The sequence below is a fragment of the Lampetra fluviatilis genome, chromosome 6, assembly GCF_964198595.1.
Source record: "Lampetra fluviatilis chromosome 6, kcLamFluv1.1, whole genome shotgun sequence".
NCBI classification, from domain to species: Eukaryota; Metazoa; Chordata; class Hyperoartia; order Petromyzontiformes; family Petromyzontidae; genus Lampetra; species Lampetra fluviatilis.
This window is the reverse complement of record NC_136280.1, coordinates 16,441,084-16,467,904: the sequence shown is the minus strand read 5'-3', so window position 1 is coordinate 16,467,904 and position 26,821 is coordinate 16,441,084. Positions and strand designations below refer to the sequence as shown.

Below are 26,821 nucleotides of genomic sequence, written 5' to 3'. Positions count from 1 at the left end.
CCGTTGTGCCCGTGCCTGCTCGTCGTCTACGGAAGGCTTGCACAGCGTGAAAAACACACACTCTACCCAAGGTGGCGTGGACACGGATTCTCTATGAGAATGATCTGTTACAGCAGCCACCCCAAGGAATTACAATGAATGTTTGCCTGTTCCCCACTGTGTCAAACTCTCCATTTTCACGTGTCCAACTAAAATACACCCGCTCACCCTCGATCACACTCGCCCCACTCTCTCTCTCACTCCCGCGCAGGTGAGCCAGGACAAGATGGTGTGCTTGCCGTGCGTGCACGCCTGCGAGTGCACGTGTACGCACGACGCCAGCACGGCTCGCGAATGCAACGCCAGCAGCCGCCTCGGCCCGGAGCAGCTCACCGCCAGCGCCCAGCACGCCGGGCCACTCCGGGCCCCCGCCGAGAGCCCGACGGCCACCGCTGCCTCCGCCACCGCCGCCTCCGCCGACGACGATGACGACGACGGCTCCAACCCCTCGCCGGGGCCCGGCGCCGAAGCGGACCCCGACTCCAACACCATCCCCGGCGCGTTCCCCACGCCGGCCTCCGGCGGCCAGCCCGGAGGGCCCCGCGCCGGGGCGGCCCCTCCCAGCGCGCAAGCCGTCGTCGCCCGGCCGGGGCCCCAGGCGGTGAAGACGGAGCTGGACAGACACCAGTACTTCTACATCGACGCCGTGTGCTACGAGAAGCAGCTGCACTGGTACGCCAAGTACTTCCCCTACCTGGTGCTGCTGCACACCCTGCTGCTGCTGGTGCTCAGCAACTTCTGGTTCAAGGTGAGTGCCCTCGGGACGACGTGGAGACCTAGCGGCGACTGCGCGGGGCCCGTTCACCACCCGGCACGCAATCACCGACTCGCAATAACGACAGCGGCAGCAGCCGCCGTTCGCCACTAAGTGGCGATGATGTCACCACGGCACCTGTTTTAGGCTAGGTGCACTTCTGAGGCCACGTGAAGTGTCGAAAGCTTGCTGGCAGGCGGTCACGGGACAGACCCAAGTGCCGTGGGTTGACTGACCGAGATGACTGGCAGATGCATCAGCTGTGTTCCTCACTGGGCCAACTTGCTACGTTTTAGCCACCCAGCGCTCCGCTCGTTGTTGTGAGCATCACTCCTCTGCACTCTGTTGTTGCTGCAGGGCAACTGCCTCCAACTTCCCCGTAGCGTCCTTTATGAACCTCCACAGAGGCCGATCTTGCTTCTATTATTATTGTTGCACTTGTTTACCCAGCCTCACTGATCTTGCAGAAGTTTAAGCGGTTCTGCTTTTATTACAACCGACCTGCAGGGAGCTCAGCGGGAGATCGAGCGGCTCCCAGTTGGAAGGTTGCGAGTTCATATCTTGTTTGGGGGGTTGACTAAGCCCATCATCCCTCTAGGGTGGACAAAATATGTGCAGTACCACTTAGTGGAGAATGCAACTGTGGTTGGTCAATGGTGAAAGTTGTCCCCGCCATGAGAATGTCGAATAAAATTACCACGTGAATTTGTACGCACGCACGCAACCCTACTCGTCCCCCCCCACCCACAGTACCCCAAGACGAGCTCCAAGATCGAGCACTTCGTAGCGATCCTGGGCAAGTGCTTCGACTCCCCGTGGACGACTCGCGCCCTCTCGGAAACCGTGGCCACCGAGTCGTCGTCGCCGCACGCGGGCAACGGCGGCGGCACCCCGCGGGCACACACCCTCTCCCCGTCGTCCATGAGCTACCAAGCTGGCGGCGGCGGCGGCTCCAACTTCGGCGCGATGCCGCCCGGCGCCGGCTTCAACCCCAAGCCGCCGCTGCCGCCGCCGCCGCACTCGCAGATGTCGGCGGCGTCAGCGGCCGCGGCGCCGCCCCCCTCATACCGGGCGTCGGACGACGTGGAGGCGCGGGCGCCCATGTTGGCTCACTCGCCCACGTCGTCCGTGCACCAGCGGAAGGTGGCGCAGCACGGCGCGCCGGGACGCGCGCACAACGGCACCCAGGGCCACGACGAGGCTCAGGCCCAGAACGTGAATTTCCAAAACCAGGCGATGGCCGCGGCGGCGTTGGCGGCGTCTGCGGCGTCGGTGGACGTGCTCGGCTCGCTGGACAAGAAGGAGGCGGAGCAGGCAAAGGCCATCTTTGAGAAAGTGAAGAAGCTCAGGGCTCACATCGAGGAGTCGGACGTCATCTACAGGTTCGAGCCTCTCGCCGTGCCCTGGACATCGCGTCAGGGGCAACATGTTGACTGCCTCACCTGGTCGTGGGTTCGATCCCGACCCTGACGCCTGTTGTTTATTTGGAGTTTGCGTGTCTCTCTCCGTGGTCGCGTGGATTTTTCTTCGGGTACTCCGGTTTACATTTACAAACGCGCGTTTAGAGTATTTGGCTGCTATAAATGTCCACGCGATAAGCCACTTTGTTAAGCTACCATTTGTGGTCACTTCTGAAAAAGAGCTCTAGAGCTCAGTGGGGCCTTACCTGGCATAGATTTTATATATTTCAGCAGGATGGGCCCAGTGAGCTGCGATGGTCCAGATATTATACGGTACAGATCTTAGTTCCACAACTATGGTTACTTAGGTTGCGATGCAAAACGGCGAGTATCGGTACGTGCTTCACATGTTACAGGAACACAGAACTGGTGAAAAACGCAACAACAAAAACATGACTACATTGTGTTACGAACAATAATGAAGGAACAACTAAATGTCGCTTTAACAACGCAAACAAAATCAGTAACTGGGAACCTCGAGCGTGATTCACGCAGAACTCTGGCCCACTGGTCTCTGCCAATTATTTACGGCAGCTGCGTCAATGATTTAATTCCCAAATGGAATGCGACAATAGCGGATCCACAACGAGGCAGCAGCTACCGAGAGGACCTTCTTACCATTAAATTATGCATGCAACAACATGCCCATGTTGTTTACAATCGACAGCGGCCGGTGATGCGGTGGTCCAGTGGTAGTGCGTTCATCATCGTCACGATCCATGGGCAGATAGCCGTCGGTGTCCACTGCACCTTTTGTAATTTATTTCCAGTTTCCTCTCTTGTCTTGCAGTGGACATCTGCTCAAGTAGCGGCCACATCTGTCTGGCACCAACCTCTTGTGATGTCGTCGTCAAGCTCTGCACCGTTAGGTCTTCCCCTCTCTTGCTGCTGCGGTGTGTAACGACCAGAACAAAACTCCGCACTCGGCTGCTTCACAGCGTATGTTAAAGATCCCGTGACGTCATTGGCAAGACGAGACCATTGTGTGCCTGGCGTTCCAGTGCAGATTTTCTAAATTTGCCAAATTTCAAAAATGACACCCCAAATGATTCAATTGGAATCTACAAAGCAATCATTGATCGCCCCCTACTGCGAAAAACTTTGCAGAATCCTTCTGAACAAAGAGTGATGGGTGAAGAAGTGTTCCAACTAAAATCAAGCGGTCATTGACCAAGGGGAAGACCCCCAGCGTCATTCTACAATGCAGCCACCGCTCTATTATCCGTCATTACCTCTGCATCTTTACAGACGAGGGGAGTTCCAGTGTGGTAGTAAACGTCTACAAGGTTTTGCGATTCATTTTGTAATATACTTTAATTATGAAATCACCATTATTTGTCAATATTTAGAGTTGTACGAGTCTTGCCCTCGAAAGCGGTGGCTCTCCGTCCGTGCTGTGCACACCACTGGTGTCTCCGCAGGGCATGGGAAAGTGGTCCGCAGAATTATTGCCGAATCTAGGATTTGCGGTCTTTTTATTCCTCGGGTTTTAGATCTTCCACAAAGCTCACGGTCCACCCTACACCGCATCCACTGCACAAACCATGGCAGATGCGGATACCTGAAGCACAAATGGAAAATTAAGAACTCTCCAGGAGTGTGCGACTGTGGTCACCCAGAGCAGACCGTAACAACGTATAACGACGCAATGCACAAATACGAAGGAGACATCGCAGCGATGATACACTCCGCCGCTGCTCCTGACGCCGTTGTCTGCTGGCTTGACGACCTGAGTGTGGAATTGGAGTTGTTGCTCTGCATCTAACATCAGCAGCCATACGACAGAAAGAAGAAGAAGTCGTTTTAATTATGAATAATATCTTATTGGTATATGATGGTCCTGAGAGTTGCCAATGATTGTCTGCAGTTGGTGTAGAGCATCACAGTGTTCATTAACGACCGTTTAACCTTTGGGTGCGTGTGTGTGCGTGTGTGTACGTAGATCGTATATGTCTCAAACGCTGTGCAAATCCCTGGAGCTGGTGTGCGTGCTGGCCTACTCGCTGCGGTGAGGATCCACGTGCACCGACCTCTCATGATTCAGCCAACGTGCTCTCTGTACACGCCGCGTGGCGTCTCAACTCCCCGTCGATGCTTCGAAAGAAAGCGCTATGGAACGTCGCCGAGCTCGCCACGCACTCGGCAACGCGTTTAAAGTGCCCATTCCCGCAAGCATTTACTCGGAAAACACTTTCACCCGTTGAGCAGTGCACACGATCCGGAGCGTCAATTTGCTCGGAGTGGAAGTGCGTTTTGTGTCACCAAGCGAGGACTCGAGAGAGAGCAAGTTGACCTGGGTCACCAACCACCGAGCCAATAGAAATCGAAGCAACAACAACCGCGTGGACAGAAGAAGTCGAATTCACTGCACAAACATAAATCGCCTTTAAGATTATCCACAATTCCCCGTAATTAAAGGTGACGCGAACAATTTGCTTAAAAAACGGTTCGTAGTTTAGTTAAGTTAAACACTGGCATGGAATTAGGGTGACGATCGCACCGGCATGTAAACCAACAGGGACGTGTGATGTCAAACACAAGTGCAGGAATGGTTGCCGAGTGGGCGCTGTGTTTGTGAATGCGTGCGCGTGTCCAGGGCGTTCGGGGTGCTGTGGCGGTGAGATTTTAACTGCCTCGCCTGGTTTACAGGGGGTCGTGGGCTCGATGATCCCAACCCTGGAGTTTGCGTGTCTCTGTCCCCATGATCGCGTGGATTTTTTTCTCCAGATCCTCCGCTTTTCCCCCTCTACATTTAGAAACATGCGTTTAAAATTCCTACGTGATAAGCCACGATGTCGAGCTATCATTTGTGGCCAGATCGCTTCTGAAAAAGGGCTACATGGGGCCTTACCTGGTTAAAATAAATATCGTTTTAGGGAGTTTCAGTTCCTGTGACGTAACGACGATGCGCTGTGCACACAGCTGCGTGCGAGAGATCAACTTCGACGTGATGTGCTCGGCCCCGGACATCATCCACCTCACCGGCTACGGCACGTTCTGCTGCGCACACCCGCTCGCGACGCTCTTCAAGGTGCTCGCACGCTCACCGACACTCACGCTCACCGACACCGACGCTCACCGACACTCACGCTCACCGACACTCACGCTCACCGACACTCACGCTCACCGACACTCACGCTCACCGACGCTCACGCTCACCGACACTCACGCTCACCGACACGCACGCTCACCGACACTCACGCTCACCGACACTCGCGCTCACCAACACGCACGCTCACCGACGCTTGCGCTCACCGACACGCACGCTCACCGACACTCACGCTCACCGACACGCACGCTCACCGACACTCACGCTCACCGACACTCACGCTCACCGACACTCGCGCTCACCGACACTCACGCTCACCGACACTCACGCTCACCGACACTCACGCTCACCGACACGCACGCTCACCGACACTCGCGCTCACCGACACTCACGCTCACCGACACGCACGCTCACCGACACTCACGCTCACCGACACTCACGCTCACCGACACTCACGCTCACCGACACGCACGCTCACCGACACTCACGCTCACCGACACTCACGCTCACCGACACTCACGCTCACCGACACGCACGCTCACCGACACTCACGCTCACCGACACGCACGCTCACCGACACTCACGCTCACCGACACGCACGCTCACCGACACTCGCGCTCACCGACACGCATGCTCACCGACACTCACGCTCACCGACACGCACGCTCACCGACACGCACGCTCACCGACACTCACGCTCACCGACACTCACGCTCACCGACACTCACGCTCACCGACACTCACGCTCACCGACACGCACGCTCACCGACACTCACGCTCACCGACACGCACGCTCACCGACACGCACGCTCACCGACACTCACCGGCAGTCGCGCTCATACGAGAGAGGCAGTCGCTCCATTGCGACGCATGAGCGGCAGGGTGGTGGCGGTGCAGACGTAACGCCCCGTGCCTCGCAGCAAGTCGGGCCTGGGTTTGATTGCTGACTCGGGCATCTTTCTGTGGAGCATGTGTGTGTTCTACCCCTGTCCTGTATGGGTTTCCTCCGGCTTCTGCAGTTCCCCCTTGAGCTAAAAACACGTGCGCACAACGTAACTGGTACCTATGGGACCTTTTTGCCAGTATCGAGACAAACAAAAATAAGAAAATGCTTTCCCCGTTCTGGCAATAAAACAGGAGGTGTCAAGATGTTCAAACACCAAATGGATGGCTATTGCAAGGCATCAAGTCTGCATCAACCACACGTGCTTGTGGCAAAACGTGCAAACAAGCGTGCTCTGACAATGTGTGCATTGTCTTTTAAATTGATTGACCTACACCATAGACAGGCTTCTTTACGGCCTTGTCTCACCAATGTTTGACCAGGGAGCGCTAAAAGGTGAACAACACAAAGGCGATAGAAGCATCAAAGTATGAATAGTTCGGGTTGAGCTGTTATATCTGGTATTGGCGACACGTCCTAATACCGAAAACAACCTACAAATTAGTCAATTAGTCACACAGCAGCAGCAGCATCGCCCCCCCCCCCCCCTACTGTGCCAAAAGCGAGCCCAGTAGCCACGGCCACGTCGCGCGGTGACCTCAGCCACGTCGCGCGGTGGCCTCGGCTACGTTCGCTCGGTGGCCTCGGCTACGTCACGAGGCTTGCGCGTGACCGCGGCGCGTGGTGCGTGCGTGCGCACAGATCCTGGCGTCGTTCTACCTGGCCGTCACGCTCTTCTACCTGCTCGTGTGCCTCCACACCGTGGTGTGGATGGTGCGGCGCTCGCTGCGCAACTACTCCTTCGAGCACGCGCGCGAGGAGAGCAGCTACAGCGACATCCCCGACGTGCGCAACGACTTTGCCTTCCTGCTGCACCTCACGGACCAGTACGACCGACTCTACGCCAAGAGGTTCGCCGTCTTCCTCTCCGAGGTAAACGCTGCCTTCCTTGGGATTTCTTAGCCGGGTAAGGCCCACCGAGCCACGTGGCTCCTTTTTGAGAAGCGACCTGGCCACGAGTGGTAGCCCGACGAAGCGGCTTGTCAAGTCGAAATCTACAGCAGGCAAATACTCTGAAGCTCGCGTTGATGCTAAATGGGGAGGGGCAACAAACGGAGGACCGGAGAGAAGTCCACGCGACCACAGGGAGAGAGAGGCGCGGGCAGGGAGTTTCACATTATTTGTGTGGTCCACCAACCCTTGTCGCCTCCACTGTGCTGGATTACAGGCCACATGCAGTGTCGCCACCACCGCCGCCCGACTTTGACGCACCATCCCAGACGGTTTTGGAGCCAATGTGCTATGGGATGTGGGTGCTGTGGGATGTGATTGATTTAGTTGTCTATTGGCAGCTGCTTTTCTGTCTTTGAAAGCTGTCGATGGCCTGTTTGTAATAGGGAGTAGCTTACACAGCCATCCGAAATGCACATGGGAGCACAAAACGGGGGAGTCCATTGGTAACACCGCGTCCTTTTCCACTGCTCCGATGAGGCAATTCTTGTCAAGGAGCATAAACCGTCACGCGAACTCCGACCATCCTCGCAGCGGCCGCTTTTGGCTTGCCATCGAACAAAGACGGTCACCACATCGCGGCCGTCTGGAAAGCTCTTCCTTCCGATATTAGGAAGCCACCGGAGCAATGCACTTTCAAATCATCATCATCTAGATTGACAAACGAATTTATTTAGAACTGCGTTTTGTGTTTCATTGTCCTTCCACCAAACCTCCGATGAGCACGGTTGGCTACGTACGGTGTGAAATAAATTCAACATACATTGACACTTCAGTATTGAGCAGAATAAGGAAGCAACATGTTTAGCCGAACAGTCACCTACAATTCTTGCTGGTCTTCGGTCACAACGTCTGCGTCTCCGTGCTGTTGTCTCCGTGCTGGCCAGGTGAGTGAGAAGAAGCTGAGGCAGTTTAACCTGGACCAGGAGTGGAGCCGGGAGAAGCTGCAGGCCAAGATCACGCGCAACGCCCAGGACCGCACCGAGCTGCACCTCTTCATGCTGTCAGGTGCCTTCACCGCTCCACACACACGGCACTGATCCACACACACACCGCTCCACACACACACCGCACACACACACACACCGCACCGCTCCACACACACACCGCTCCACACACACGCACCACTCCACACACACGCACCACTCCACACACACACCGCTCCACACACACACCGCTCCACACACACACCGCTCCACACACACACCGCTCCACACACACACCGCACAAACACACGCACGGCACCGCTCCACACACACACCGCTCCACACACACGCACCACTCCACACACACACCGCTCCACACACACACCACTCCACACACACACCGCTCCACACACACACCGCTCCACACACACACGCACGGCACCGCTCCACACACACAACACTCCACACACACACAACACTCCACACACACACACCACTCCACACACACACCGCTCCACACACACAACACTCCACACACACACCACTCCACACACACACCGCTCCACACACACACCGCTCCACACACACACGCACGGCACCGCTCCACACACACAACACTCCACACACACACACCACTCCACACACACACCGCTCCACACACACAACACTCCACACACACACCACTCCACACACACACCGCTCCACACACACACACCACTCCACACACACACGCACGGCACCGCTCCACACACACAACACTCCACACACACACCACTCCACACACACACCGCTCCACACACGCACGGCAAAGCCAGCGGTGCCGCAGCGGTTGACAAACCGTGGTACGAATCTGGCCACCCGAGTTCAATTCCCGCTCACGACCAATAACAGCGGCGAATATTTTAACCGGTCCTGGGCTTCTCCTGGTTGAGTGCCTGGTGCATTGTGTATTCAGCATCAGCACTGGAGAGACAAAGGCGGCCGGGTGTGGTATCAGCCGCACTGCCTCGTCGTGTGCCATACTGGCTACTCGCTAACAACACTTGCCCCAACATTCTGTTAAAGGCTACACGGAAGATCTTTATACAGTCAAACTCCGATGTACATCCTCCCCTTTTGCATAATTTCGCAAATACGTCGTCACTTTATGAATAACACTGCGACCCAATTTGTGTCGTCCCAACCCCCCAATCACGTCGCTGACAACATCGACCGTCCCATCTAGTGTCCGTCGCCCCTCAGCCGTCACCTCCACCACCTCACCCCGCACATCGCTTTGCTTTGACGTCGTTTAGATATCTGCCGTCGCACCGCTACAGGAACGCATCCCCGATGTAAACCGGCGTCGTTACCGTACCTGCGTGCGTGCGTCCAGGTCTACCGGACGCCGTCTTCGAGCTGTCGGAGCTGCAGGTGCTGAAGCTGGAGCTCATCCCGGACGTGATGATCCCGTCCAGCGTCGCTCACCTCACTCACCTGCGCGAGCTCTGGCTCTACCACACGCCCGCCCGCATCGACATGGCCGCGCTGGCGTTCCTGCGCGAGAACCTGCGCTCGCTGCACCTCAAGGTGGGCCCCCCCCCCCCCACCCCGGCAGAACCGCCGCCTCCCTCCCTCCCAGTGCAGCGGGTTGCGCGCTCATCCGATTGTAGCGTTGCCCCGTCGCACGGAAAAGGGTTTTCTCCAGGTACTTGGGTTTACTCCCACACGGACAAACACTCGATGATTGGCTGAAGACAGCTTAATACAAGGCTGTGGTACGCACGCTAGGCCCGCTTGTCACTGGGAGCCACCGTCGGGGTCAACTGGTGTGAGGCGGTGAACTCCAGCGCCAGAAATCTGCAATGAAGAAACTGTAGTAAGCGGCAGCTTCCGCCCGTGCACGTGACCACCACAGCAGGGCCCATGGAGATGCACGGAAACAACGCAGAAACACCACACGGAGACCCACAGATAGACGTTAAAGACAAGCCACAGTCGTGCGATCGTGGGCCATGCAAGACAAACCACGGACGGCATGGTAAACCCACTCTAATCTGCGCTCCTTCAGCAAAGGATGAGGAAGATAGAAATGACACCAACTCTCTACTGAAGCCCTCTTTCTGTGGCCAGCAGACTCGATATTAGCGAGAATAGAAACATAACCACACGCAAGAATAGAATAGTCTGGTTTGTATTCTTGGTTCTTTCGGTAAAGTCAAGTAGAAGGGAAAATAAAAAATAACAAAATAAAAAACCCAAAAAAATATTTTTCATTCTTTTATTATTTCCCTTCTACGTGACTTTACCGAAAGAAACAAGAATATGAATTCCTGCAGTCACGAAAGCTTTAAATCTAAAAAGTCTGGTTTGTATTCGTAAGGCGTCCGCTTCAAGTTGTGTTATTCGTGCATTTTGTGTGAGCAAGGTATTCGTTGTCACGTTACACGTCGGGTTAGTTTCGTCACCGCAACGTCGCGCCGACGTTCACCCGCGAGCATTCTCATGTTCTCCCTGCACGAGTGCCATGCACCCCCCACCACCACCTCCTAAAGTTCCAATGAAACGTGGCGGCGAACGCGTGTGCACAGTTCACGGACGTGAAGGAAATCCCGGGCTGGATGTACAGCCTGCGCAGCCTGGAGGAGCTGCACCTCACGGGAAACCTCAGCGACGAGCACAACAAGTTCATCTCGCTGGATGGGCTGCGTGAGCTGCGGCGTCTGCGCACACTGCGCATCAAGAGCAACCTCAGCAAGGTGCCGCAGGTGAGCTCCAGCGCGCCGCGCACCTCTGATGAGCACGGTTGGCTATGTACGGTACAAAAAAAGTTCAACATTAGCACACGCACGCACCACGCACGCACCACATCGAGGAGCATCAACCATCTTCGTGCAAACTCTAGTCATCCTCGCGTATTAAGAGGCTTTTAGCTTACCATCGAACTGCATCGCGTGCTTTCACGTGCGCTTCTGCGGCCGTCTGGAATGCTCTTCTGATACTAGGAAGCCACTGGAGCTTTACATTTTTTTATCATCGAGATTGAAAACACATTTCTTTGGAACTGCTTTTTGTATTTAGTTTGTTGGCCTCCCCACACCACCGATTAGCTACGGTTAGCTACGTACGGTGCGAAAGAAGTTCAGCATACAGTACATACACGCACCACTGCGCAAGGCTGCAGAATTCCCCAAGTGGTCTTTAACAGACCTACATTCGGGCCGGCACGGCACACAAGAGAGGAGGGTGGCTTGGCCAGCTCCACACGCAGCCGTATTTGTCTCAACCGAGGTTAAGCCCAGGGCGGGTTAGTCAGGCAGCGGTGCCGCACGTGGCCTACAATCCAGCACCGTGGAGTCGGCGAGGGTTGATGGATCACTGCGCGTGATGTGAAACTCCCTGCCAGTGGGCATCGAGGTGCCGTGCGCTCGCTCGCCAGGAGACGGCAGTACGGTGAGTGGGACTAATCGCCGTCCGTTTACAGCTGTACAGGGATAGAGCGTTGCCCCCTCTCTCGCGTAGGTTTTCTCTGAGAGCTCCGGTTTCTTCCTACTTGTGTAAAAAAACACTCATCATTAATCGGCTGAAAACTCAATGCAGGACCCCCCTCAATGTAGCTTTCCCGTATAAATAAGTAAATTATTAATATAAAGAATTATCATTATGAGGTTCACATTTATTAGCTGTGAGCAGAATGCAACCTCAGGACAAGGGGTTTATAGCGCAGTTCACTAAGCACTGGACCACCACTGCCAAGACTGTTGGGGCAAGCGCCGATGCACGCACGCACGCATGCATGCACATGCGGTCACCGCTCATCACAGTGTGGCACGCGTGCACCTCCCCACACGCACCTATCTGTAAGCAAGCCTGGCTGCAGACGAGACGCTGACTTGAAGCCGGTCCTGAGTTTTCTTATTTGAATCCAATGCAGCTGAAATTATGCATTCGCCCTACAAGGCCGTGCAGCTGATGTGATGTGTCAAGTATTTTCTACGTGGAGAGACATATGGATAAGAGGTGATTTGCTTGCTTATATATTGATATATTTACACAAATGAAAGACAAAGTGCTGTTAGCGAGCACCTATGAAGGCCGGCACGGCACAAGGAGGCGGTGGGTGGCCAGCAACCACGCCCGGCCGCTTTTTACTGCTCAGTGATGATGTTTACATACCGCACCAGGTACTCATTCAAGGCTGAGTCAACCTCAGCGGGGTTCGTATCAGAATATTTACGAATACTGGAGGAATCCGATGAGCTTTGAAACTCTTTTTCACAGAAGTCCCGACGGATACACACGTCAATCACAGAGCGACACGCAGCCGCGTGTCACTCGCACAGGCAGCGCAGCGCCACGCACAGCATGCCACGCACAGCATGCCACGCATCTCTCTCCCTCTCCGTGCGTGCGTGCGTCGCCCTGTTGCCACGTGCGCGGTTCCCACGGCTCCACCACGGCTACACCACGGCTCCACCACGGCTCCACCACGGCTCCACCACGGCTCCACCACGTAACCGGCCGATGCCCCCACGCAGGTGATCGTGGACGTGGGCTCGCAGCTCCAGAAGCTCTCCATCAACAACGAGGGCTCCAAGCTCGTGGTGCTGAGCTCGCTCAAGAAGATGGGAAACCTCTGCGAGCTGGAGCTGAGTCGCTGTGACCTGGAGCGAATCCCTCACGCCATCTTCTCGCTCACCAACCTCCAGGAGCTCGACCTCAAGGTGTTTGCTGGGGGCGGTGGGTGGCAGTGCGGGGGCCTGGCCTGGTGGCTTTGTGTGGTGGCTGTCAAACAAAAAGTCAAATTGATTTCCTGCTCAAATGAGCACTCAGGCGGTGCTCTTCTCCTCTGTGCAGCCCTGTCCCACCACCACACCGAGTCCACCACCACACAGAGTTCACCACCACCACCTCCACACCGCTCACCGAGTTCACCACCACCACCACCACACCACTCACCAAGTCCACCACCACCACCACACCACTCACCAAGTCCACCACCACACCGCTCACCGAGTTCACCACCACCACCACCGCGTCTCTCGCCAGTCGCTGTTCTCTCTGCAGGGCGAGCATCTCGAAATGTGAGGCTCTCGAGTTTCTAATTCGGCTCTTCCAGTTGATAGCCCATCATCCTTCCGGGGTCGATAAAACGATCAGAGTTCCACTTTGTGGGGAAGTCAACAGTGATTATCCCATCTATACATTTCCACACGATAAGCCATTTCATTGGATTATCATTTGAGGGAAGGTCGCTTTTGAAAAGAGCTGTATAGCTCAGTGGGCCTTAGCTGGTAGAAAATAAAAACTTTTAGTAGTGTAGTATAGCGATGGTGTTATTTTGCCACCAGAGGAATGTGTCATTTCCACCACTGACTCAGGACTGTAAACAGGAGAATGAACACCAATGCCTCATTGCTTGTTTGAGCAGGAGATGACTTGCTTGGTTCAAGTGGTTGTGGTAGTTTTATTATCAATGTCACGCGATTGTTAAGTTTATCGCCACGGTAACAGCAGCAATCTCATTCACATTTTTTAGGAAAACAACTTGAAAACGGTGGAAGAAATCATCAGCTTCCAGCACTTACACCGGCTCAGCTGCCTCCGTTTGTGGTACAACCAGATCGCCTACCTGCCCATCCAGGTAACGTATCCCGACCTCTCACGCAACTCCGTTCCTCGGCAGCGTATCGCTCTGTGTACACCTGCTTCAGTAGGCGTCTTCTGTTTGCCCATTCTTGGGTTCAATGGGAGAAGTTCACGGCAGCGCTGACCACAGTGGTAACGATATTAGAGTGACAAGGAGGTGGCCGACCGCCGGTGAGCAAGCGAGTGAAGTGTGCAGGCGCGTGTGTCTCGGATGAGCAGCGTGACACACTCACCGGCGTTGACGGTATGTGCTGTGCGTGTCCTGTGTGCTTGTCCTGTGTGTGTGCTTGTGCGGTGCACGGTGCGTGTGCGGTGCGTGTGCGTGTCCTGTGTGCGTGTGCTGTGTGCTCTGTGTGCGTGTGCTGTGTGCTGTGTGCGTGTGCTGTGTGCGTGTGCTGTGTGCGTGTGCTGTGCACGGCACGTGTGCGGTGCGTGTGCTGTATGCTGTGTGCGTGTGCTGTGCACGGCGCGTGTGCTTGTGCTGTGCACGGCGCGTGTGCGGTGCGTGTGCTGTGTGCGTGTCCTGTGTGCGTGTGCTGTGTGCGTGTACTGTGTGCGTGTGCTGTGCACGGCGCGTGTGCGGTGCGTGTGCTTGTGCTGTGCACGGCGCGTGTGCGGTGCGTGTGCGGTGCGTGTGCGTGTCCTGTGTGCGTGTGCTATTTGCGTGTGCTGTGTGCGTGTGCTGTGCACGGCGCGTGTGCGGTGCGTGTGCTTGTGCTGTGCACGACGCGTGTGCATGTCCTGTGTGCGTGTGCTGTGCACGGCGCGTGTGCGGTGCGTGCTACAGATTGGGCTGCTGTCGGGGCTCGAGCGGTTGTACCTCAACAGGAACAAGCTGCAGTCGATCCCCGCGCAGCTCTCCTGCTGCCGGAGGCTGCGCCACCTGGAGCTCAGCCGCAACCTCCTCACCGAGATCCCGCGGGAAATCCGTGGCCTCGCCAGCCTGCAGCACCTGGCGCTCACGGGGAACAAGGTGACGGCGAGCGGCGGACGAATGCCGCCGCGGGCGACGTAGCCCCCGGGGGGGCCGCGGAGGGTCGGCCGTTGGTTTTCACCGTTACGGGAAATGCTTTTCATTCGGATTTCGAATCACGTTTGCGTTGGAGGGGGGCAGGAGTGGGGTTTGAATTAACTTGTCGGTCATTGTCGTGGTTGTCGCACGCAGACATCGGGCATGGCTGTGTGGTTAGTGTCTGCCTGGCATGTCATGTGTGGTTGTGTGTGGCTCTGTGTGACTCTATGTGCCTCTGTGGTTGTGTGGCTATATATGACTGTGGTTGTGTGTGGCTCTGTGTGGCTCTGTGTGGCTGTATACGGCTTTGGTTGTGTGTGGTTGCGTTTGGCTGTGTGTGGTTCGATGTGTTTGTGTGTGACGTGTGGCTATGTGGCTGCTACTGGACAGGATAAATAACGACTGTGATTCTGATTGTCGTGTTACAGATCGAGGCGCTGCCACTGGAGCTGTTTGAGTGCCGCAGGCTGCGCGTGCTCATGCTGGGCCACAACGCCCTCACCTGCCTCCCGCCCGGCATCGGCGCGCTCACCTCCCTGTCGCTGCTCGAGCTCACGGGGAACCCACTGGGTGAGAGGCTCCTTGTACCATCGTAGGGAAACGGCATTCTGTCTCGCCGCTTGTCACACCGCGAGCAATGAGTTGGAATGCGGGAGAGTCGTAGTCATGTGCGTCGTGTGTGTGTGGTCATGTGTGTGCGTGGTCGTGGTTGTGGTTTGTGTGTGGTTGTGGTCATGTGCGTGGTCGTAGTTCTGTGTGGTAGATCTGGACACTGTCCCATCAGTGAGCTCCTCCGGCAGGCAAGGCTGCGTTGGCTGGGTCATGTAGACCGCATGCCCAGCCACTGCATGCGCAAGCAGCTTCTGTTTCGCCGGATAGAGAGCGCTAAACAGGCATAATACAGGCTGGAGTAGAGATGGATTGATGCAGTATAGGAGGATGCTTAGTGGACTTGCCGACGACCAGTACCAGCGGTGTCTATGGAGAAGGCTCGTGAAAGACGCTACTGGTCAGTTGGAGGCATTCAACCCCATGGCACCTGGGTCTGTCCCGTGACCTGTCTTCCCATGGCCTCAAGGTGCACCTGGCCTGGCACAGTGGTGAATGGTGGCTGTTGTGGTTGTGTGCATAGCTGTGTTTCTGTGCGTGGCCGTGTGCGTGCGTAACGCTGCGGCCGTGCCCGCGTGTGCCAACAGAGGGCCTTCCTGCCGAGCTGGGCCTCTGCCCGGCCCTGCGCCGGGCGGGCCTCCTCGTGGAGCCCGAGCTGCTGGCGTCGCTTCCCGCAGACGTCTCGCAGCACCTGCACGCGCCGCCCGGCACCGCCTACCGCGCCGGCTCGGAACCCTACCACGGGGGGGGCAACGGCGGCGGCGGCGCCGCTGTCCGCGGAGAGAGCGGCGGCGGCGACGGGCAGAGCGATGCGCGCCGGGGTGCCGGCGGGGAGTCGGCGGCGGAGGAGACGGAGCGCCGGGGCGGGGAGGGGGAGGCGTTCGACGACGACGGAGGCGGCCGCGCGAGCGAGGCGTTCCGCGGCGGCGGCGACGGCGTGAGTCAAGACAAGGCGCCGGCGAGCGGCGGAGGCGGGAAGGGCGTCTAGGGAGTGGTCCCGCGCTCGCACGGGGGCCATGCTGCCCGGTGGCGAGGCCCATCCTGGAGATGAGGCCCCGGAGGGAGGGATGGCTCCTTTGGCGGAGGCCGCGATGCCGTAACTAACCCGTGTCGTGAACGCACTCCCGTCGGGGGGTCACGCAAGCTCGTGGGAAGCGTCTGGGACGGTCGCCGTCATTGGGCCGCGGAAGCGACCGTTCGGCTTCCACGGCTACTTTTATATTTCCTGCACATTTTGCTGCACATAATGGCTGAAAAGAAAATGAGGCAATTTCTTGATTCATAAAATAACAATTCGCGAGCAGTTCCATGAGTTGCCCTCACGTATGCAGAAAAATATGCAATAAACATAAAAAAAAACTGTTTATAATATAACGTTCAAATCTGTTATTTAAAGTGTACGCTGGCTAACATTTCAACCAGCAGTGCCTGAGAATAAATCACGGTTTGCGTCGATGCCTCCGTAAATAATAATTGACGACTGCACATATACGCGCGCGTGGACACACGCTTCACATTGGATCGCTGCGTCTGCCTGGCAGTACCGGATCGTTCGAGGTAGCATTTCCCCCCCTTTCACCAGGCGAGAGCTACGAAAGCGCATCACTTTCGCGAGGGAGACCTGGGGGAACGACGATAGGGTACGGGGTGGGAGGGCGGCACGCGAGATTCGGAGCGAATGCGCGTCCGGTGCATTCCCGGGCAACTGCCGCGTCGTCCGTCCCCCCCCCCCCCCCCCCCCCAGGTCTCGCGTGAGAATGGTGGTGTCTTGTGTTGTGAAATAAGTTATTTCAATGTATGTTTTTAAAGATGCGCAGGCTGCCCATCTGAGCTCTCGGAAAATATTATGCCGCGTCTAACTGACGAAATCTTGAGCTTTAATTTTGTCTTATAACCGTGCCCTACCGTGGGGTGTGATCAAGGATCTCCCGACAGCGGCGGTGGGGGAGCGGTCACGGAGCAGGTGCCATCGGCAGGCTTCTCGTGATGAGCACCCACGTGGCACAAGCTGTCATTTAGGACGGCGACCTAGCTAGGATGCCCGTGAGGCATGTGCAGGTTGTGATTTCGGTGCGTGTAAAACACACGCACAAACACTAATCTTAATGAGTATCACTATAGTGTCCTACTAATGCATGACGCTTCGAGAGTGCAGGTTGTCATTGAACGTGGCATGAAGTTTGAGCAGTAGTATAATGCACTCAGGGTTACGATTTTGTGCCAACGCGCACAGGTTGTGTGGCACTGCATTGCCCACAGCGGCAACCGCAGCAGCAGCAGCAGCAGGATTCACACTCCCAGTGATTGCGAAATTTTGGGCATATGGGCAAAGGAGCCAGTAGCAGCTGGCTTACGTTCAATCCTCGCGTCACTTTGGATCATTCTCCTGCATTCAAAGCCGTAAGAATAGTTACACATTGAACCTGAATGTGCATTTTTGCTGTGGTGAGCCCTCGGAGAATCTGCAGGGTTCGCTCTCTCTCACCCTCTCCTCTGCAATGCCCCTTATTTCTGATTGTCTTGACTCTTGTTGTCATTCTTGTTTCCAATTGATTGTCTCCATAATCATTGCAGTTGTCATGGCCAAAGGCACACACGAGAGCACATCATGAACACGCAAAACGGCCATCCTTGTGGTTCTCACAAGTGTTTAGCCTCGGTGCGCCGTTTATCACGTTCTCATCTTTACTTTTTTTTAATGAACACTTTTATACATTTTATTTTCAGTAGGAATTTTTTATCTGACTCTTTCTGGTTATGCAGTTATGTCAGAGCTGTTTTCTAAATCACGTTTATATATTTGCTCGATCGATATACTTAAGGCAAATGTGTGTCGCGATGCCTGTGCAGTGTTAGTTTAATTTGTGTGTCGATCGTCGTAATCACAAAGCATGCATTTTCTCGGTGTCCCCTGATCTCTAAGGCAAATCCATGACCAATGTCAAAAACGCATAACTCTACTCCAGACAAAGCTGGCGACCTAAACACCTCTGCGAACTCCGTTTGGAGACGACGCCAATTGTGAACGCCGGAGTTTAAGACGTCAGGGCTCCTGAATTCCATCGTGCTGGCCACTGTCGTGCAAGGGGCTGGATTGAGGACCGCTTTGGCATGGGTGCCCTCAAGAAGTGATGAGCACGCTTCTAGAGTTGAGAAGTGGATTTACCAGTTGCCAAGTAAATGTGTGCACGGTATTGTGAAAATATCACTCCCTTAGGCATGAGTAAAGACTCCGTGACCTTGTGAGAGCGGGGACTTTATGCCAATTTATCAGCACATATGCGTGAATATCACTGGTATGTTAACATAATTGGTTTACCCAGGTCTTCATTGTAACAGGTCTCGATATGTTCTTACCTCGCTAATTAGTGGAATTGGTATGAGATCCACGAACAGTATGGTCACAAAAACGGACTTGAGAACTTAAATTGGCATTATTAAAATGTACCCAAAGGCTCCAGTTGTATCCATGTTTGTTTTCTGAATTCAAGCAGGGTGATGGAAATTGTGAGCTTAATTAGTGGAATCGGTTTTGCATGGTGTCAACTTTGCACTCTTTTTCCGGTGTCGCATTCACTTTTCCGGTTTAATTTTCATATTCACTGGGGGCGTCCCTTTTGTCTAAAGAAATAAATATGCAAACGATGCCTCTTCTCACACACCCTGCCGAGTCCTGATTTAAATTCTCGAATTGCAGTTTGTTTTTTTGTTTTGCAAGAACTGTCCACGCGGGAGGCGAAGAGGCCTTAGCCGGGGAGGCAGCTTTATTTGGCGGGTAATCCGTGAACCCCCCCCCCCCCCACGTTTTGTGGGGAAGCAGAGAGACGTTGGAGAAGGCAAAGGTGCAGCCGCACACTTTCCTGCCCGTGCAAAAGGGCCTCTACCGTCCTCTCAAAGCGCCTTGCATCGAATTGCTTTCAGTCTCTCCAATGTGTGAGCGGTGTCTTGCGGGTGGTGGCACTGGGCCGACGACTGGGTGAATCAAGACGAGAGCCGTCGGGCCATTTCGATGAATGATTGTTTTGCGTGAGAACTCTAGCAAGCACGTTATCCATTTGGTTATGCGTCGTTGTGTACTGCAGGCTGGCGTGGTCTGTCTGGACAGTGAATTTGTGCCCAGCCCGTCGAGGGCGGTGTGGCCTGAATGCGATGACCTCCCGACCCCAAGGCCTGTGACAATACCGCCCCCGAAGCCGCCGACGTCACTCACGTCCGTGATGAAGGTGAATGGGATATGAAAAGTCAGGATATGCGAAGGGGGAAGCGTCGGTGAGGTGAGGCCACAGCTTGTAAAAAAATGTCGCCTTTGATGAACCCCAAGAGAACCTTTGACCTATGCTCATGAGCACGTGGAGATTGGTTTTGCAACGGTCGAGAATTGCGGCACAAAGTGGCGGCAATAGGAGACGTGCTCCCCAAAAACTGCACAAATCTCTGGCATGGTCTTAGGTGTGGACCAGTCTCGTATGCGTGCTGTTTCTGCCGGGTCTGTCGCAACCCCTTCACTGCTTGGCATTTTTTGTAAGTTTTGAGCTTTAAATTAGCCTCTCGAACCCTCGACAATGCCGAGCGTAAGCGACTTAAGTGCCTCTCAAACGAGCAACTGAACATGATGACATCGATCTTGATTTGAAGCTTTCGCGACTGCAGGAATCCATACTCTGGTTCTTTCGGTAAAGTCACGTAGGTAGGAAATAAATCGCGACGTTTTGATCGCAGCACAAGCGGTCGTCCTCAGGCGGAAAAATATAACCCAGCAGTATGATGACATCGTTTGAGTATATGAGAGATACCTCCCATTCGAGACCGAGCAAGGACTGATTCCAGCAGCCTCTGGAGCGTGTGCCTTGAGCCGTCATGAAGTCCACCGGCAAACAATTGCTGTGGAATAGTCCTGGGGTTGAGAATGCTGTCTTGGGCCCGAATTTAGTGTTTGGGGGAAGCTGATAAAAAAAACAACGGAGGACAGGTTCTCGTGCTGAAAACGGCACCCTCACTACAAAGTCGTATACTTTGCACTCCTATTGTGCTTTTGTATTTGTTGAGTTGGATTACTAGGTTGGATGTCTTTGTATTGACAGGCTGGATGTCCTACTCCATCTGCCACTGATGCATCATTGGCATGCTAATCTCTCACAATACAATGGCCATTTCCACAGCCTCAGGGAGACCATCTTTAACCGCTCCCTCTTACCCTGAGGGGACTCCCATCTCAGGCCTATATAAGACCTTGTTTCAGTAGCTTTCTCTCACCTGAAGACGGTCGCTTGTGTTGCGATCGAAACGTCGTGATCTATTATTTTTCTATCTACGTGACTTTACCGAAAGACCCAAAGAGTATCTTCCAATTGGATGATGAGGTCTTGGTACTTGGATGTACTGGCTCTGGTGCAGGAACCGGATCGCCTCAGTCTAAGATAAATGTGGCATCAATGACTGTTGGCTTTGTACTTGACAGCTTGGAAGTTGAGAAGACCAGGTTCAGAAGCTGGTGGATTTATGGTGAGGTCCAGGAACTGCGACTAAAGTCCAGGAGATTGTACGGCCAGAGCGTGTTATACTCACTGGAAGAATGTCTGCACGTGGTGCTGAAGCAAACGCCTACACCTGGTTTTGTGTGGAGTTGCTTGGGTTTTGAGATTTCTAATGGAAGAATTCCGGGGACGTCTTTCATGAGTGGCTGTTAAGTTCAGGGCCTCATCAATCTCGGCATGCCACGGAGAGGCTAAGGGAAGTACTGTGGGCTCAAAGTCTTTGCGCCCGATAAGAACAGGGGGTGGGCACATTGCAAACCTGTATCTGGTGTCGAACCCAGTATGTGGGCCATCGTTGAACGGTAAACGAATTGCAAGCTCTGGTGACGTCACTGCCTTTCGTGCTCATTTCCGAGGGGAGAGAGGTGCTGAGCCCAAAGTCCTCTCAGACTTTCAGATCAACCAGGATGTCGTGCATCCCATTGTTCTGCACGGACTGTTTCGCTCGTATGCTGAGCCTAGACTTCATAGGTTAGACCCGGTAAGGACCTCGTCTTGCTACCTGAAGTGTTCCACGAAATGGAGTACCTCGGAACAATTCTTTGTGCTGGGTAGGCAGAACAAGAGGGGGTGCCCGTATCCGAGAAGAGAGCAGCTGCTTGGGTACAAGCGTTCATCCTCGAGCTCTATAAAATGAAAGGCTTAGGCCGTGTTGGCAGCTGCAATGGTGATATCATGGTCCACGAGTGCTGGAGTACCCCTGTGAGACATCTATAAGACATCGGTGTCGGAGCCCTCTGCACACGTTTACGTGTTCCTACAGACTCCGACACACTGGTGTTGCAGCACAGGCATTTGGGAAGGGCCGCCCTTTTCAGCATCATCATAACATCGATACTGGAGGAATCCGATGAGTTGTAAATCTCTTTTTCACAGATGTCCAGTAGATCTTTTGAAGAAATGCCCACATTGTATTCCTTTCCACCTGGTTGGGCTCCGTTGCTGGTTCACGTGTGTGACCGTGAGACGGGAGGGTGTTGGCGACCGCCGTATGAACAGGGGCTTTAGTATTTATGTAAAGACCAAAAATAACAGACCACTTACCTGATATGGTACAACCGTCAATCGTCACTAAGTGGCGGTGACGTCACCACAGCGCTTGTGCCAAGCTAGGTGCAAGTTAAGGCCACGTGAAGTGTCGAATAGTCGCTGGCAGGAGGTCACGGGGCAAACCCAGGTGCCATGCATGGGTCGACTGACGGAGATAACTGGCAGGTGCACCACCTGTACCCCCTACTGTGCCAACTTGCTGTGTTTTATCCGACCAGCACTCCGCTCATTGTTGTGAGCGTCGCTCCTCTGCCCTCCACTGTTACTGGAGGGCAACTCCCTCCAACTGACCAGTAGCGTCCTTCACGAGCCTCCTGATATGGTACGCATACAAACGGGCAGTCAGGAAGTGTGTCAAGCCTATGATTGGTGCAGAGAGGCCTCAAAGAGGATTGTTAGGGCCAGAGAATTAAACTGATTGGTTGATAAATTTAAACATAAAAGGCGGGGAACTGAGGGTGGACTGTCGGGGTAACGGTTGACAACCATTCGAGAAGGAGGACAAGGAATGGCTGAAGGAAATGGGGTGAGAGAACCTTCGAGAAAGGGGTTCGAGGGATATGAAAGGGGACAGTACAGAGGCAGGGGACGCTTGGAGAGAAGACGAAGTTCTGGCATCAAGAACCGAAGCCTGGGCCTAGTAATATTGTTGGCGTCCACAATAAAAGCTCTTAGTCAAGCAAGGACGCGTGTCGGCGTCACTCCACTTACATTGATGAGCCCCGTTTTTATCGGTGATCGCTGACACACTCCGTTCCATTTCACTTTTTTCTCTAAAGTTGTTCAGGTGTTCTTTAAGAGGAGAAAGGGGATACGTGAGGTCGAAGGGGTCTGCTAGGCCGTGACCTTCATTAAGTCAAGCTCGTAGAAACGAGTTAGTCACATGTTTTTATCCCAACATGGAACTGAGTTTGGCTTAAATTAGGACGAAGTAGTGTTGACTTAGCCAGGTTTGGCCAAATTGGGTTATCTGTTCAACTTGTGCTGCAGACGTGTTTTTTTCTGTTGGCATGACCCTATTTGTTTGCAGGCTTTGATATTTAATGTTTCACCTCTTCTGGAGGATGGTGGGGAGCTGGAGCTCACACTTGGGTGACTAAAGTTCAGTGTGATGATGACGATGTTCATAGTTTCCTCGGTGCCCAGCACTGGGATGGAGTTAACATGTGTCGAGACAGTGCAGGGGTAGAGACAGTGTGTGTGTGGAGCCAATGCATGGGTGGAGATAGTGCGTGTTTGGAGACAGTGTGGGTGCAGGAACAGTACGTGGCCCAGTGGTCGCGAGGGGTAATCACGGAAGGGGAACCATTTGGGAAAGTTTGGGAATGGGCTAGAGGATTCAAAAAAGGGGGCGTGGCCGGGAGCGGAGTGAGGGCCACGCCGGGAATAAAAGGAGGCGAGAGGCAATGTTCGAGGCGGCCGTGGGATTGGGATCGACTCTTCACCTCGTCGCTGTCTTCACCTTGTCGCTGTCTTCACCTCGTCGCTGTCTTCACCTTGTCGCTGTCTTCGTGTCACAATCTTCGCGTCGTCGCTACTTGCGTGCCATTCCTGGTCAAGGTTACCTGTGCGTTATCCCTGGCCCTAGTGATCTGTGCGTTATCCCTGGCCCTAGTGATCTGTGCGTTATCCCTGGCCAAGTTCAAGTCACCTGCGTGAAACGCCCTAAATAATAAATAAAGAAACTTCTCCAATCTTGATTTGAAGTTTTCGTGACTGCAGGGATCCATACTCTTTGGTTCTTTCGGTAAAGTCACGTAGGTATAAAATAAATTCAATCACGACGTTTCGGGTGCAACACAAGCGTCCGTCATCAGGTGGGACAACCACAGCAAGAAACAATTGCTGAAGTGGGCAAAATGGCTGCTGTAACAAGAGGCTATATAGGTAAGAGAGGGGGGGGGGCAAGGAGGGAGATATAGAGAGGAGAGGGGTAGGGGGAGGGGAGTGCTGCGGGGCTGGGAGTAGGGAGCTGAAGCAACAGGAGATGCGGAAATGAAGGCAACACCATAAAGCAGTTAAGGTTTTACCTGGTTAATAACATCCTTCCAATGATTGCTCAATTTGTATCCATCTTCTCGGTTGAAGTTATGTTTATATATCTGGATGGCTTCATGAACAAACCTTTGATAGTAGCCCGAAGGTTTGCAGAGTACCTTGGTCTCGGAAAAAAACAATATCATGAGAGCCCACAGCATTATAGCAATGGTCAGCCATGGCGGAGGTATTAGTTCTGCCGTGTTTCAGATCTAACTTGTGCTCGCGGACACGGTCCGAGATATGTCGTTTCGTTTCTCCAATGTAACACACCCACCACAGGTGCAACTTAGTTTGTAGACTCCAGGATATTGCATGTCAGGAATGACATCCTTCACAGATGGGATTAGATCACGGATTTTGTGTACTGTACTGAATGGGACCTGGATCTTGTGTTTGTTTAATATTTTGGAAATCTTTTTGATAACGCCTGCTATGTATGGTAATGTGATGGGTTTCAGGGGGTTGTTTCTCCATGGTTGGAGAAACAGTTTTGCGAATAATGCGGTCCGAGTACCCATTAATCTTGAGGGCCTGGTGTACGTGTTCCAGTTCACTGGCTAGGTGGTGTTTTTGCAGGAGCTCGTGGGTTCGATCCCGACCCTGACGCCTGCTGCTGTATATTTGGAGTTTGCGTCTCTCTCTCTCCCCGCGGGCACGTGGATTTTGCTCCGGGTCCTCCCTCCACATATTAAAACGTGCGTTTGGAGTATTTGGCTGCTATAAATGTCCACGCGATGAGTCACTTCGTGGATCTATCATGTGTGGCCAGGTCACTTCTGAACAATGTCTTACCTGGTAAAAATGCGTTTAGTTTAAAAGTTTAGTTGAATTAGGCTGCTCCAATAAATTCCCACATATGAGCTATCATGTGTGGACAGGTCGCCTCTGAAAAATAGTTCAAGTGGGCTTTACATGGTAAAACTACATATAGTTGAGTTTTATTACGTTTTTACTAACATGCAAACAGGGACAGCTGCCGTCAGGGGGTTCCCTCGGCTAAAAACATAGGAGCACAACTACGGTTGGGAATTGAGTTGAAATTCTGGCGCATTTACACACCGCATAAATACGAATACGAATACCTTTAAAGTGAAATTGTTAGTTCTGGTAGACTCTGCCAAATTCGGCAGACTCTACCGGGGCTGGCAGACTCTGCCAAATTCAGCAGACTTTGCTAAATTCGGCAGACTCTGCCGGAGCTGGTAGAATCTGCCAAATTCGGCAGAATCTACCGGGGCTGGCAGACTCTACCGGAGCTGGCAGACTCTACCGGAGCTGGCAGATTCTGCCAAATTCGGCAGAATCTACCGGGGCTGGCAGACTCTGCCGGAGCTGGTAGAATCTGCCAAATTCGGCAGACTCTACCGGGGCTGGCAGACTCTTTTGAATTCGGCAGACTCTACCGGAGCTGGCAGATTCTGCCAAATTCGGCAGACTCTACCGGGGCTGGCAGACTCTACCGGAGCTGGCAGATTCTGCCAAATTCGGCAGACTCTACCGGGGCTGGCAGACTCTACCGGAAGAAGTGGTGGAGGGAGAGAGAGCGAGCGAGGCGAAGAAAAATGTCGGCGGCGTCATCGTCTCTGGAGCAGAAGCTGTCGCGGCTGCAGGAGCGGCTGAGGCAGGAGAAGCGCGAGGCGAAGCCGCAGATCGACCTCAGCCTGGACCTGCCGGCCCAGCCGAGCCCGCGCCGCACCCGCCCCGGTGAGGTCGGAGCCGAAGGAGGCGCGGGTTTTAGCCCCTTACCCCCCCCCACCCCAGCGGCACTAGGCCCGAATCGATTCCCCGCGATTTTTTGTTATTTAAATGGAGAATCGATTCTCCCCCGCTTTGGTGGGGGGCGGGGAGTTGCTGCGTGGAATCGATCTCGCTTTAGAGTCGAATTGTCTCGATTCCTTGCACATTTTATGTAATTGTCACGCAAAGGGGCTAACGATGGTGGTGCAGATGGTGATGGTGGTGATGGTGGTGGTGGTAATGATAGTGGTGATGATGATGGTGGTGGTGGTAATGATAGTGGTGGTGGTGATTATGTTGGTGGTGGTGGAGATGGTGATGGTGATGGTAATGATTGATGTTGGTGGTGGTGATGTTGGTGGTGATGGTGGTGGTGTTGTTGGTGGTGGTGGTGGTGATGTTGGTGGTGGTGATGATGGTGGTTATGATGATGGTGGTGGTGATAGTAATGGTGGTGATGATGGTGGCGGTGGTGGTGATGATGGTGATGTTGGTGGTGATGGTGATTGATGATGGTGATGTTGTTGGTGGTGGTGGTGGTGATGTTGTTGGTTCATGGTAGAGAGGCGACTCTCGTGCAGGTACGAGGAGGGAGTAGAGGATAGAGAGCAGCCTAGACGGTGAAGGGGAGACGCTTCGAACGATACAACAACACGGAGAAAAAACAAAGATCCCCCGTGTAGCCTTAACAGACTTGTGGAGCAAAGTGCCGCTAGCGAGCACCTATGAAGGCCAGCCACGGCGCACGAGGGGGTGTGTGGCCAACACCACGCTCGGCCGCCTTTGTCTCCCCAGTGGCGACGTTTACACACCGCACCAGGTACTCATTTGAGACCTGAGTCGACGTAGGGGAGGCCCAGGACCGGTTCAGATAATCCTCACCGGTGTTGGTGGCCATGAACGGGTTTGTAGCACCAGCGCCACGGAACAGTACGAGGCGGGGGGAGACCGCCTGAGTGAGGGCCGGCCCCGGGCTTCTTGTGCGGGCGAATCCCACCACGCGGGAAACGGCAAACGTCCTCGCTGACG

The 26,821-nt window shown here is 54.1% G+C and overlaps 2 protein-coding genes across 5 annotated transcripts in view; both read left to right on the top strand.

The window, feature by feature from the left end:
* The window catches only part of LOC144933212 (volume-regulated anion channel subunit LRRC8A-like), a 28,070-nt gene extending 8,992 nt beyond the window's left edge, over nt 1-19,078 (top strand). Inside the window, exons 4-16 of the mRNA XM_078857864.1 lie at nt 251-787; nt 1,544-2,175; nt 4,196-4,261; nt 5,176-5,284; nt 6,948-7,178; nt 8,144-8,264; nt 9,558-9,751; nt 10,753-10,929; nt 12,700-12,885; nt 13,701-13,805; nt 14,598-14,783; nt 15,251-15,392; nt 16,019-19,078. Coding sequence (XP_078713990.1) covers nt 251-787; nt 1,544-2,175; nt 4,196-4,261; nt 5,176-5,284; nt 6,948-7,178; nt 8,144-8,264; nt 9,558-9,751; nt 10,753-10,929; nt 12,700-12,885; nt 13,701-13,805; nt 14,598-14,783; nt 15,251-15,392; nt 16,019-16,419 — 3,087 coding nt within the window. The 3' untranslated portion in view covers nt 16,420-19,078. The remainder of the gene's footprint in view (nt 1-250; nt 788-1,543; nt 2,176-4,195; nt 4,262-5,175; nt 5,285-6,947; nt 7,179-8,143; nt 8,265-9,557; nt 9,752-10,752; nt 10,930-12,699; nt 12,886-13,700; nt 13,806-14,597; nt 14,784-15,250; nt 15,393-16,018) is intronic.
* A 6,510-nt stretch (nt 19,079-25,588) lies between these two features.
* MAP2K7 (mitogen-activated protein kinase kinase 7) overlaps nt 25,589-26,821 on the top strand; it is a 31,350-nt gene continuing 30,117 nt past the window's right edge. For all 4 annotated transcript variants that reach the window (XM_078857862.1, XM_078857861.1, XM_078857860.1 and 1 more), the window contains exon 1: nt 25,589-25,759. In XM_078857862.1, the coding sequence (XP_078713988.1) occupies nt 25,618-25,759 (142 nt within the window). In that variant the 5' untranslated portion in view covers nt 25,589-25,617. The remainder of the gene's footprint in view (nt 25,760-26,821) is intronic.